Source organism: Ailuropoda melanoleuca, chromosome 8 (assembly GCF_002007445.2).
Source record: "Ailuropoda melanoleuca isolate Jingjing chromosome 8, ASM200744v2, whole genome shotgun sequence".
NCBI classification, from domain to species: domain Eukaryota; kingdom Metazoa; phylum Chordata; class Mammalia; order Carnivora; family Ursidae; genus Ailuropoda; species Ailuropoda melanoleuca.
Window position 1 is genome coordinate 123,932,357 of NC_048225.1, and position 12,625 is coordinate 123,944,981.

The 12,625-nt window shown below is 42.0% G+C and overlaps 1 protein-coding gene across 3 annotated transcripts in view; it reads right to left on the reverse strand.

The window, feature by feature from the left end:
* SDHC (succinate dehydrogenase complex subunit C) overlaps positions 1-8,454 on the reverse strand; it is a 31,982-nt gene extending 23,528 nt beyond the window's left edge. The window contains exons 1-3 of one of the 3 annotated variants that reach the window (XM_002928730.4): positions 8,390-8,454; positions 3,480-3,536; positions 1,787-1,888 (exon numbers count right to left, since the gene is read on the reverse strand). In XM_002928730.4, the coding sequence (XP_002928776.1) occupies positions 1,787-1,888; positions 3,480-3,536; positions 8,390-8,409 (179 nt within the window). In that variant the 5' untranslated portion in view covers positions 8,410-8,454. Of the gene's footprint in view, positions 1-1,786; positions 1,908-3,479; positions 3,537-8,343 lie in introns of all 3 variants that reach the window. The other 2 variants (XM_034667261.1, XM_019809445.2) reach the window with 2 other exon arrangements.
* Positions 8,455-12,625: the final 4,171 nt, after the last annotated feature.

Consider the following 12,625-nt stretch of genomic DNA (forward strand, 5'->3'; position numbering starts at 1 on the left):
TTGATAGTAAGTATCATGAACAGATGGGGGGGCAGGAGTCTCACCACAAAATAATTAACAATAAACACAATATCTTTATTCATTAACTTTACAGATGGAGAAACCTACGCAGACACATTTTAACTAATGATAAAAGACAACATCGCCAGCAATGGGATAAATCATGATCACGTGTAGCTCCCCCTCCCCCAGGTACTGAGAAGAACACAGGATCACTAAGAGCTATCCCTGCCAAAAATGCATAAATCACAAGAAAACGTCAGGCAAACCCAAACAGGAACAATCTAAAAATGTTAACGTCATGAAAGATAAGGAAAGACTAAAAAACTGTTCCACACTGAAGGAGATCAAAGAGTTAAATGGACAACTAAATGCAATACACAATCCTGGGTTGGATCCTGGACCTATAAAGGACAATATTAGGAAAACTGACAACATTTGAATGGGATCTGAGGATTAGATGGTGACACTGGTCAAAGTTAATTTTTTTTTAAGATTTTTTTATTTATTTGACAGAGACACAGTGAGAGAGGGAACACAAGCACAGGGAGTAGGAGAGGGAGAAGCAGGCTCCCCCGCTGAGCAGGGAGCCTGATGTGGGTCCCGATCCCAGGACCCTGGGATCATGAACTGAGCCGAAGGCAGACCCTTAACAACTGAGCCACCCAGGCGCCCCCAAAGTTAATTTTCTGATTGTGATGGTTGTACTATAGAGTATCCTTGAATTTTGTTTTGTTTTGTTTTAGAGAGGGAGGGGGCAGGGAGGGGCAGGGGGAGACGGAGAGGGTGAGAGAGAATCCTGACGCTGGGCTCAATCTCACGACCCTGACTGAGATCAGGACCTGATCCAAAATCGGATGTTTAATCAACCAAGCCACCCTAGAGTGTCCTTGAATTTAAAAAACACGCACTCAAGTATTAAGGGTTTATGGTAGGCAGAGTAACGACCTCCCTTAAGATGTCCACACTCCATTCCCTGGAACCTGTATTTTACCTAAATGGCAAAGGGAAATTTAAAGTTGCGAATGAAATTAAGTTTGCTAATAAGCTCACCTTAAACTAAGGAGACTATCCTGGATTATCTGGATGAAGCCAGCATAATCACAAAGGTCCTTGAAAGTGGGAGAGGCTGGCAGAAGGAAGGAATGGAGAAGAAATGTGACAATGGAAGCAGGGTTGACATGGTGGGAGGGAGAAGAATGTCACCCATCATTGCTGGTTTTGAAGATGGAGGAAGGAAGCCACAAGCCCAGGAACTCAGAGTAGCCTCTAGAAGCTAGAAGAGGCAAGGAAACAGGTTCTTCCCTTGAGCTTCCAGAAGGGAATGCAGCCCTCCCAATGCCTTAATTTTAACCCACTGAGACCTGTGTCAGACTTCTGACCTATGGAACTGTACGACAGGAAGTATGTTGTTTTGAGGCACAAAGCTTGTGCTAACTTGTTACAGCAGCATTACAGGACTGACGGAACATCATCTCTGGACATGTTAACAAAGTGGGAATGTGCATAAAGCTATACAGGAATTCAGTGTATTGTTTTTATAACATTTATGTAGATTTGAAATCGTTTCAAAACAATGTTTTTCAATTAATGGGAACTACATTTTGACCCACCAGCATTTTCCATAATCATAGTTCTGCAGGATAAATTACCCTATAAGGCCAGAAGACAGAAAACAATCTTCTTCTTATAAAAAAGGCTTGAGGGAAATAAGCAGGGAGGCAATGGCCCAAGCTCCAGAACCTTCACCTATTACTTCTAAACTCCCTGGTTCCAGAGACCTTACCTGTAGATAGTGATATGGGGAGACAGAGGACGGTTTAAATCAGTGTTCTTATTCCAGAACCTCTCCATCTCTTCCTTGGCTGTGGTTCCCAAAGGAACAGCACTAAAATAAAACCAGAAGGCTTTAAAATGATTAAAAGTAAACTTGGCTTAAGTTTTTACATAACAAAAAGGTAAATTAAAAAAGTTAAGCTCTAAGCTGGGCTGGATGAGCCCACTGCATAAGGAAAACATGTTCGTCCACTCCCCTTGTCTCTATGCCAAGTCTGAGTCAGTTATTAATAACCCCAACCACCCAGTGAAGTCGTATCAGAGGGTAACTCTTCTTTCCAATCCCCCAACACACAGGTCCTGCAACAGAAGCTCAACTTCTTTCATGCTGCACAGCACAGCAAGGGCAATATTTCAAAACCATTTAAATAAATGCATCACCCTTTCCCCAGGCCATGGGTGCTGTCTCATACACAACCACCTGCTCTCATCTGTTTTGTCAAGACTCCATTTCAGGTTCTCAAAAATCAAGAACTAGATCAGCTCAGTACCTCTGAACATTTCTTGGTTTCCCTTGTCACAGGGTTGGGTTGAAGTCAAGTGTTGAACAGCTGTGTTCAACAATTTCATTTATTATGTATCCATATTAAACACGATCCCATCCCACTCAAGAAAATATAACCTACCCATAGATTACTTATTAATTACAGAAAAAAAAAACAACAAAAAAACAGTAACTTCATAGTGGAAAAATACCTAGCAGACATTCCCTTATTCAAATGATCACACGCCCCCTGAAGTGAATGTAACAGAGAATATACATCACTTGAGTAATACTCCTGCCAAAAATGGGTAACCTGACTCTAATCATAGGAAACAGTAAGACAAACCCAACGTGAGAGACATTCTACAAAATAACTGGCCTGTATTCTTCAAAAATGTCAGTGTCATAAAAGACAAAGGAGGGCTAAGAAGCAGTTCCAGATTAAAGGATACTAAAGAAACATGACAAGTAAATACAATGTATGAGCCTAATTAGCTCCTGGATGGGGAACAGGAGGACTGTATTTCTCTAAAATACATTCTATGGGACAAATGGAAAATCTGAAAACTATCTCTATGCTGGATAAGAGTACATCAATTTTAAATTTCCTGAATTCGGTAATTGTGTTTGTATAATTATACTGTTATATAAGATAATGTTCTTGTTCTTGAAGAAGCAAAATGTCGTGGTATCTGCAACTTCATCTCAAAGAACTCAGAGAAAATACTAACAGTAATTAAATATACATCAGCCTGGACCACACGAAATTGTCAATATTAGACCAGGTTTGACCAACAAAGATAACAATTTCGTAAGACACAAACTAAAATACATAAAAAAGTAAACTGTGTTTACTTAAACACAGCAAAATGTTAACAACTGATGAATCTAGGTGAAATGTATATAGAACTCCATCGTACTATTCTTCCAACTTTTCTGGAAGTATAAAATATATCCCAAATTTAAAGTTTAATATTTTTATCCTTCCTTCTACTACCAGATGAGAAAAACAGTGACCACAATCACTAAATTTTCAGCCAACCTTCTGCAACTTCCTTCTTTCATACGTATCCCCAAAATCTAAACCAACAACCCACTGCTGTTCCCTGAGGGGAAAAAAAGTTAAGTCATAATAACCTCCACAAATTTAGAAACTTACTTTCTGATACAGAGCCGAGGACTAAGGTGGGCACGGAGGCAATGACGGCCAACATGTCTGCAAGATAAGAGAATAATGAGTCAATGGGGGGGGGATGCCTGGCTGGCTCAGTGGGTGGAGCCTGAGACCCTGAATCTCAGGGTTGTATCCCCTGAGCCCCACGTTGTGTGTAGAGATTACTTAAAAATAAAATCTTTAAAAAAAAGAGAGAGAGGGGCGCCTGGGTGGCACGGCGGTTAAGCGTCTGCCTTCGGTTCAGGGCGTGATCCCGGCGTTACGGGATCGAGCCCCACATCAGGCTCTTCCGCTATGAGCCTGCTTCTTCCTCTCCCATTCCCCCTGCTTGTGTTCCCTCTCTTGCTGGCTGTCTCTATCTCTGTCAAATAAATAAATAAAATCTTTAAAAAAAAATTTAAAAAAATAAAAAATAAAAAAAAGAGAGAGAATAAAGAGTCAACACACATTTAGAGATCAACCTCAGTTTATCAACGTCTCTATTTTTGTACCGTATTAGATTTAGGAGTGGAGAGAAAAACTAATAAGATGAAAACAAGGACAGTATCAATTTCCTTGAGATTATTTTTTAGTTGGAAAGCTACAACTTCAAATAACTGGAGAATAATCATATATATAACCTACAAATGCAAAATAAAGTCTTAGCCAAACACGAATAATACAAGATAAAAGAATAATCAGAGTTGGTAATTTTCAAGAGAGAAATATACAATGTGATTTTTTTTTAGTTAGGTCTTAAAGGAGGTAATGGTTAAAGGACAGGGGTAAATAAGAACAAGAATAAGAATAAGAATACACCTCAGATAACTGCTGCAAATGGATGAATTAAGAAGGCTGAAGAATAAGGGGTTTGTGGAAGGAGGGTCCTAAATATTAAGCTATCATTTTAGGAACTGCCATCAAGTTCCAGACAAGCTGGATGAACTTCAAGTCAAAAAGTCTCTAATCATAGAAAAAGCATGGGAACGCAAAGACTTCCCTGACCAGTGAAGAGTTACGTAAGGAGGGTACACAAGTTTTCTACCAAAAAGTTGCTATTTTTGAAAGGTACACACATCAGTACCAAAACTGCTTTTCAAGTCTAAAACTAAGATGTGCCCACACATTCTATGTAAAGTGAATTTAACTGATCCAGAGTTCACAGTATTATGAAAAACATGACCACTACGCCCCTTTATTCACATTATTATATCAAATCTTTCCAAAATTATTTAAGAAAGTTACCTGAATGGGATTAAAATTAAAAATACATTGATTCTACAAAAGTTTATGGTATATCTACTATATGTAAAGCACTGTGGGGACATAAAATCTCCTTGAGATCCAATGATCTTCTAAAAAAAAGCTCATGGTGTCCTTCACACCACTGATACTAGATGCATAGTGTTCAAAATCCCTATGCTTTACATAGGACAGCAGAAGCACCCACTATTTGAAGGCAAAATAATCCAATCAACACTTCCTTCAGCTCTTCCTTCTTTCCAGCTTTGGAGGCAAGAGGTGAATACTGACATTGTGTACGGAAGGCTCCCAGAAGGGAGAAGTGGGAACAAATGTCTTCAATCAATTGAAGTAATTGTGGTTCTGAAGTTGCAGGGCACGCATTCCTTACACCAGGCTAGGTCCAGTCACCCAGCTACCCAGCAAGAGTTTGCAGATGTGGGTTGGAATCTACAGCACTCTCTGTCTAGTGCTATTGTTTCCCAGACAAATGCCAATGTAAGCTTCCCACAAGGCCCTCACAGAAGCTAGCTGCACAAACTCCATAACCTTATTTGAAATATGACAAAAGTAGGTATCTATCCTTGCCTTTAACGTGAAACCAGGAACTCTGAAAAGTTCCACCAAGGACTTGTATTGTATATGTTATAGCTAAAAGGTAACAGTATTTTATTTTTAATTAACGACCCAGAATGCATCATTCTAGTTAGTATTGTTCCCTTCTAAATGCAATAAACATATACCCAAAAATGTAATCACTGCTCATATCATTTCTGAAACTCTTCTCTGGATTGGGGCAACAACAGTGATGCAGAAAGAACATCAAAGAGTCAGACTAGAGTTCCAGCTCTAAGTTGTATAACTTTATGGAATCACTGAGCTGCAGCTTTTTCATTGATGAAATGGGATTGGTAAGACCCACTGACTGGTTGCTGGGAGGATGACATAAGAAAATGTACAGGAAGGCATTCTCAAAACCGCAGTATTGCCCATACATATGAGATATTACTAATATTTCATTGGTCTCCCCGAGGTCTTTAGAATTCACATCACATTCTTTTTAAAACCCTCAGTGGTGATAAAAACATTCATCTGCTGAAAATGGATTTGACTTTTGGAAAAAAACAAAAGTTATTCAAAGCCAAGTCTATGTGATCAAACTAAATAAAACCATTTTTGGTCCAAAACAAGATGTGACTACAATAATAATGAGTTTCTCTTATATGACCTCTAAACTTGATCTGATGGTATGCTGAAAAGTTTTAGAAATATCTGGGGTAAGAGCAACACTAAAATAGATGTATAACTTTGACGGACAGGATGAGAGCAATCGTTTATATACAAAAGTTCTCATTAATGGCGATTAGGACCCAACCTACTCCCAAGCTACAACAGGAGTCACCCTCGATTTCTTCTTTTCTCTCACCCCCCATATATATGCGAGGCACCACCCAATCCTATCAATGCTATCCAGGAAACTTCAGTTCATTGTTTTAGTCCTTATCATTTTCATTTCTCACAAAAGGGCTATAAAAGGAGCTCCTGAACTGATCTCCCTAGCATCACTCTCTTCTCTATCATTCAATATTACCAAAGCTAACTTACTGAAAAATAAAGCTGATTTCATTGCTTTTCTGCCCCAAAGTCTTTTAACAGTTCTGTTGCTTGCAGTATAAGGTCCATATGATAGCCAAACAAGGCTTTTCTCAACACAGCCCAAACCAACTCTCTGGATCCATTCTCCCACAAATTCCCTTCAGCCCCTTATATATGTACCACACCAGATATTATACTACATACACCCAGACACAGCAAGCCGTCTTAGGACCACATGCCTTCACTTGTGCTGCTCTCTGAGTGGAACCTTCCTCACTCTGATAAACTCTTCCCTCAAAACCCAACAACTCCTAGATGGCGACTTCACCATTTCTTTAGCCTTACTTGCACCTGCCTTGCTTCTACACCACTTCTTCATATCTCTGTATCGACACATACTATGTTGCTTAGTAATTGATCTACTTACCTTTCTGCTAGCCTGAGCTCTTCAAGGATAGGACAGGAATGCTTTCTGTCTGTAACATCTACAATGTCTGACACATAGAAGAGGCTCAAAAAAAGTGGTTTCTAAATGAATATGCTTATTTTAAAAAGCAGTCTCATATATTTAAAGTTAAACCTTATTTTTAGAGGTGTTTCACATGTAGCATTTTATATGATGAGCGATGTGCAGATAGTTAATGACTCCTGGTGACTTTGTGCTTAAGCAGCATGAACTTTATCAGACAGAAGTCTAGCTGTTCTTAGCTTAGGTCTCTATCTCCGTCTTGGTTTTGGCAAGTCTTTCCTTGACGAGTGCCAAAGGAGCTTGCATTACTCAGCAGGTTATTCATTCCTGGCTAGTCTGTGAACTGTTTAGGGAGTATACAAAATATAGAGCACTAGTCAATGAACAATAATCCCGACCAATATGATCATTTCAAGCTAAATGTTAATTCTACCAAAAGTCCCTAACATCTACCAAAATATATCAAAGAATTCAAAACCAGTCAATTATGGTAAAACTACCTGGAATAAAGACTGCAGTTCTCAAGAGACTGGCCCTGGTATACCTTAGGAAAAAAAGATACATTTGGAAATGAGAGGGAGAAAAATGATGGACTGAGATAACCCACTCCTGGTATCAACTCCAAGAGTAGTCCTTTTTTCACAGAGAAAAACTAAATAAAGTCCCTCTATTTTTATACTGGGTGACTGAAGTGGAAAGAGAAATGAGAAGACATTTGGGGAAATCAGGAATTAAATCTCAACAGTAAAACTAACTTTCCATAACAAATAGTTTCCAAAAATAGGCCTGGCACGAAACTATGCTGGCATTTGTACCAGGAGTGTCTAAAGTCACTGAAGTCGCTGGGTCTAGAAAGGCTCTGAATACAGAATGAAGCCTAGAAAGAAGACAGCTCAGAATGGAAGAAAATCCAGGGTACTTCTCCGGACAGTGAATGACCTCGTATAGAAAAACTGAGACATCCACTGNCCCCACCCCCACCCCCCGCCTTCTCACCCCGAACAAAAAGAGAAATGAAAACTGAATTCCCCGGGCTGCTGTGGGGCAGCAGAGTGACCGCTATGGGCGCTATTGCTAATCGCCAGCGCGGTAGGAATCCAGGTCTCCTGTCCCCTCCGCCAGGGGCCCGTTAGAAACTCAAGACAGTGCCCTCTCATTGCCAGCAACCAGCGTTTGCAGGAGTTTTAAGCAAAGACAAAGTACACCAAGATCCCTATCCCCGAAGCCCAATTCCTGAATAAGACCTCTAAGTCCTAGCGGATAATCCGCTGACCTCGAAGTCATAACTTTACTCTCCCGGAGCTTGGCTCTGGATGTGGCCCCGAGAGCAATCTGGGAGAAAAGTACTGGAGGTGGGGGAAAGTGGAAGGGGCGAGAGCCGCGCGACCCGTCGGTAGGGAGCAGGGACGAGATAAGGGGCCAGTGACCCCGAGTACCGGAGCGGCTGGGGGAAGAGAAGGGGCCCTAGGATTCCACAGCGCGCGGCACGCACAGCCGTGGGGCCTTCCCCTGCCCAGGCACGGGGCAAACAGCCGTCAGCAAGACGTGAGGGGCAGTGCAGACCTCCGAGGGCCGCGGACACCGACTCCCAGCCCCAGGCTAAAGTCACCTCAACGAGAGCGCAGCCATCTTGAGTTCCGGCCTGGACGGAAGTGACGCCTAACGTCCCCGCCGCCTTAGGGCGGGGTCTCTGTCACGTGACAGTACTCGCTCTTTATAAAGGATGGGGCGTGGCCGTGTTCCAGCTTTGTTCAGACTCTTGGTTTTCGTTGCTTCTGTCTTCTTTCCCGTCTCCCTCAGCTGGCTTCTAACCAGAATTTGCCAGAGGTTCAGCAGAAGTGGCGCTGACTCAGACTCTACAGTCTGCATTTTACCTGCGAACATAACTCATTTTGTTTCGCGCTACTGAACATCTGACTTGCCCTGATGCTTCACCAGGGACTCCTCAGTCTAGTTTCGCTCCATCTCCTTCCCAGGTAGGCCGGCTAGGGCACCCACGGAAACGGGCTCCATCTCGTTGTAATGGGAAGCTTCGCCGATGGAGAGATACACAAGTTGAGGAAGAGCGTGAGAACGATGCAGACCGTCATCCCAAAACCAGGGAGCCTCCTCTAACCACCTGGATTAGCTTTGTGCCCCACAGTTCCTTGGCTTGAGCTGCCGCCTGAGCTGGACGCCCACTAGTCAAACACAACGCTTCTTTGTTCCTTGTTTCAAGGCTATGTGGGTGACACCCACAGCTAGAAGAACCCGGAGTGGGGGGGAGCTCGCTTTGATTTTTAAACACACACACGTGTATATAGTTTTGAGGAACCCAAGCACGGCAGTCAATTGCAGAGTATTTGTGACTTAAGGAAGGAAAAAAAAAAAGGGAGTGAGAAAGGAATAGAAAAAGTAAAAAGGTTCTTGAGTCTCTTTTGGCGGGGAGGGGGGGAGTGAAGAAGACGAAGACAGCCTGGAGCAACTCCTACAATAAAACATTCAGCTACATTAATATTCAGATTTCATTTATATTTAGCACTCTTGCACTTCTTTCAGGATTTAAATAGCACAAGTTCATTTATTTCTTCATCAAATGAAAATACTATTTTGCATTTCTATACTTGACAAAGAAAGCACTTTTATAGACTTTTGGACTGGAAAAGGCTCTCAGACCTGATTTTCTATCCCGTGCAGAGATCTCCTCTGCACACTTAATGGCCACTGGTCTTCAAGACTGCTCTAACACATTCAGTAATGGTTACCTCAAAACCCAGGTTTCGTTTAGTGAACAGCTTAATCATTAGAAAGTTGTTACATTAAAATACAGTGTTCTGGGGGTACCTGGCTGGCTCAGTCAGTGCAGCATGCGACTCCCAATCTTAGTGTTGTGAGTTCAAGGCCCAGGTTGGGTGTAGAGACTATTTATAAATAAAATCTTTAAAAGTAATAAAATACAGTTTTCTGCTGTTGAACTTCCAGTCATTGATCCTACTTTGGCCCTCTGTTACTTCACATTAACAAATCCAATGAATGCCTCTTTGACTTAGCTCTTTAAATAATTTCATTATATATATATAAACTTTTTGCCAGAGTATGTGAAAGTGCTTTAGGGGATTCAAAGATTCAAACATGTAATTGTCCTCAAGAAGCATATAGCCTTATCAGGATCAGTAAGTAACTAAATACAACAAAGAAAGTAGCAATCCCATGAAAGAAGTATAGGTTAAAAAGGGTGGGTGGATGAAAGCAGAAAGTGATTATTTGCAGCTGGGGAGGTGGGGTGAGGGACGTGTAATTGACTACAACATGCTGTGAACATCTGTTGATGATTTTGCCTGTGGAGTTTATGCTCAAGTCCTGTATTTAGAGTTCCACAATCCAAATCCAATACTAATCACAGAGCCCACCATCTCCTGTGTAAGGAGATGGCAGGTAGTACCAGGAGCCTGTGGCTTTATAGGTGAACCTGCAGTGGTCCCACTAAGGGAACAACAGTGGCCTCTCTCCTCAAATTAACCTGTAGGGCCCATAACTGATGGAAATCAATCACACTGAAATTCAAACGACATTAAGTCAAGTGCCTTTATCACCAGGGTTTATCTTAAAAATAAGCAAGAGGGAAAAACAGGGTCTAGCCAAGGCCTGGGGTCAGAGAAAGAAAGGGGAAGAAAGAAGGGAAAACATTTCAAATGGGAGTATGAGAGTTTCGGTGAAAAAAAAAAATCATTTCAGATAATCCCAAGGAGGGAAACAAAGGAGGCAACAATCAGGAGAGCTTTGGTCTGAATGATTTTTTTTTGGCCAAATTTGTCTTAAAACTGAGCTCTCACCATGGAGACAACTCCCATTCCTAACCCATACATCACTCCAAAACCTTCAGGAAGGTTAGTAGTTAGTAGTTAGTTGGACAGTTAGGTAGTCAGGGCCAGGTTCCCCAACAAGAAAATATGGAGCCAGGACAACGAAAATAAAACAGCACTAACACCCTGTTTTGTAGATTAGACAGGACCACACTAACATTCCGCTCTGCAGCCTTTGCAGAAATCACTTCTGCAAAATGTCCTAAACTAAGGCAATTAACCACAAAGCATTTGTCAATATCATGGGCAAGGGGCAGTTAAGACATAAACCCCTAGGGGCGCCTGGGTGGCACAGCGGTTAAGCGTCTGCCTTCGGCTCAGGGAGTGATCCCGGCGTTATGAGATCGAGCCCCACATCAGGCTCCTCCGCTATGAGCCTGCTTCTTCCTCTCCCACTCCTCCTGCTTGTGTTCCCTCTCTCGCTGGCTGTCTATCTCTGTCAAATAAATAAATAAAATCTTAAAAAAAAAAAACTCTTTAAAATAAAAAAAAAAGACATAAACCCCTAGATGTCAACAAAAAAAGACCATCAGCACAGAGATGTTAACCTAGTAGGTAGACAGATAACGTGACCAAATCCCTGATTGGCGTGACTCAGCACACCCTGATTGCTTAAGACAATTCTGCAAAAGAGCTCATAAAAACCCCTAAACTTAGACACTCCAAGGGCAACCCTTTCAGGCCCCCCTCCCTCTTTGGGAACTTTATACTACTGTTCAATAAATTTTGCTTTGCTGCCCACCACTCTTCATCTGGTCTACCTCTTCATTCTTTGAAGTGGTGTGACAAAGAACCACGAGTGCTAAGGGGACAAAAATCCTGTAACATTATGATGTACCAATCAAACCCACCCTCTTTCATCTGCCATTTAATGCCCTTCACCAATTGGCTTCAACTCCCCTGTACAGACTTGTTTCCTGTGACCCCTTTCAAGTTCCCCCAAATCAAGTCAAAGTGGAGGGCACAAGCTCTGCCTTGAGTATGCTCAAGATCTACCCAACACCCACACGCACACCCACACACACACACATCACACCACACCACACACCCACACACATACATATTTTCCTACTTCTTTGTTTTTGCTGTTCTGCCTAGATACCTTCACTGCCCATTCCATATCTAATATTGCCTTCTATACACAACTTCCCCTTTTTCTGAACTTCATGTATTTTATTTCCTTACTTATTTATTAAGTAGGCTCCACACCCAGTGTGGAGCCCAACGCAGGGCTTGAACTCACAACCCTGAGAGCAAGACCTGAGCTGAGATCAAGAGTTGAACCCTTAACCGACGGAGCCCCCCAGGTGCCTCGATTTACTTTTGTTTTTAATCTCTGTTACATAACAATCTCCCTGACGTTTGTGAAGTATTGGGCATAGTCGAGCAGACCTGGTTGAGCCCACCTTGGTACTTTCAGCACTTTGTCCATCTTTCTGCTATGGCAAGCATCATGGTTTATTATATTGAGTTATTGATGGGTTCGTTCTCCATCCTCCCTTCTCTGCACACCCCCCCAACTAGATTTTAAACTCCTTCAAGGAGAAACTTAATTTTCATTCTTCTTTCTGGTACCCACATACCCATACTTTACATATAGTTGGAACTCAATACAATTTTGTTGCCTTGTTCTAAATTGACGTGGACTTAAACTGCAGCGCAAGGCATTGAAAAATTCTCTGACAAAGAGGGAAAGCTCAGGGGATTCTTTCCTGGATATTTTCCAATGGGGAAAAGCTCTGTCAGGGAAGAATCACCCAGGATACAGGGAGATGGGGAAAAAAAAGAAAAAAAGACTCCCAGATGACCTGATCACTCAAGGAGACTGTAACGCAACCAATAGTCATCAAAAACAAAAATAAAACCAGGGGTATCCCATTTTCAGGTCCCCTGGGAGAGCTACTCTCTGGTAAGGAAGCTACAGAGGAATCCCTTCTCGCAGCCTTAGGATTTAGGTTCCCTTCTCGCAGCCTTAGGATTTAGGTTCCCTCCCCGCCTATCCC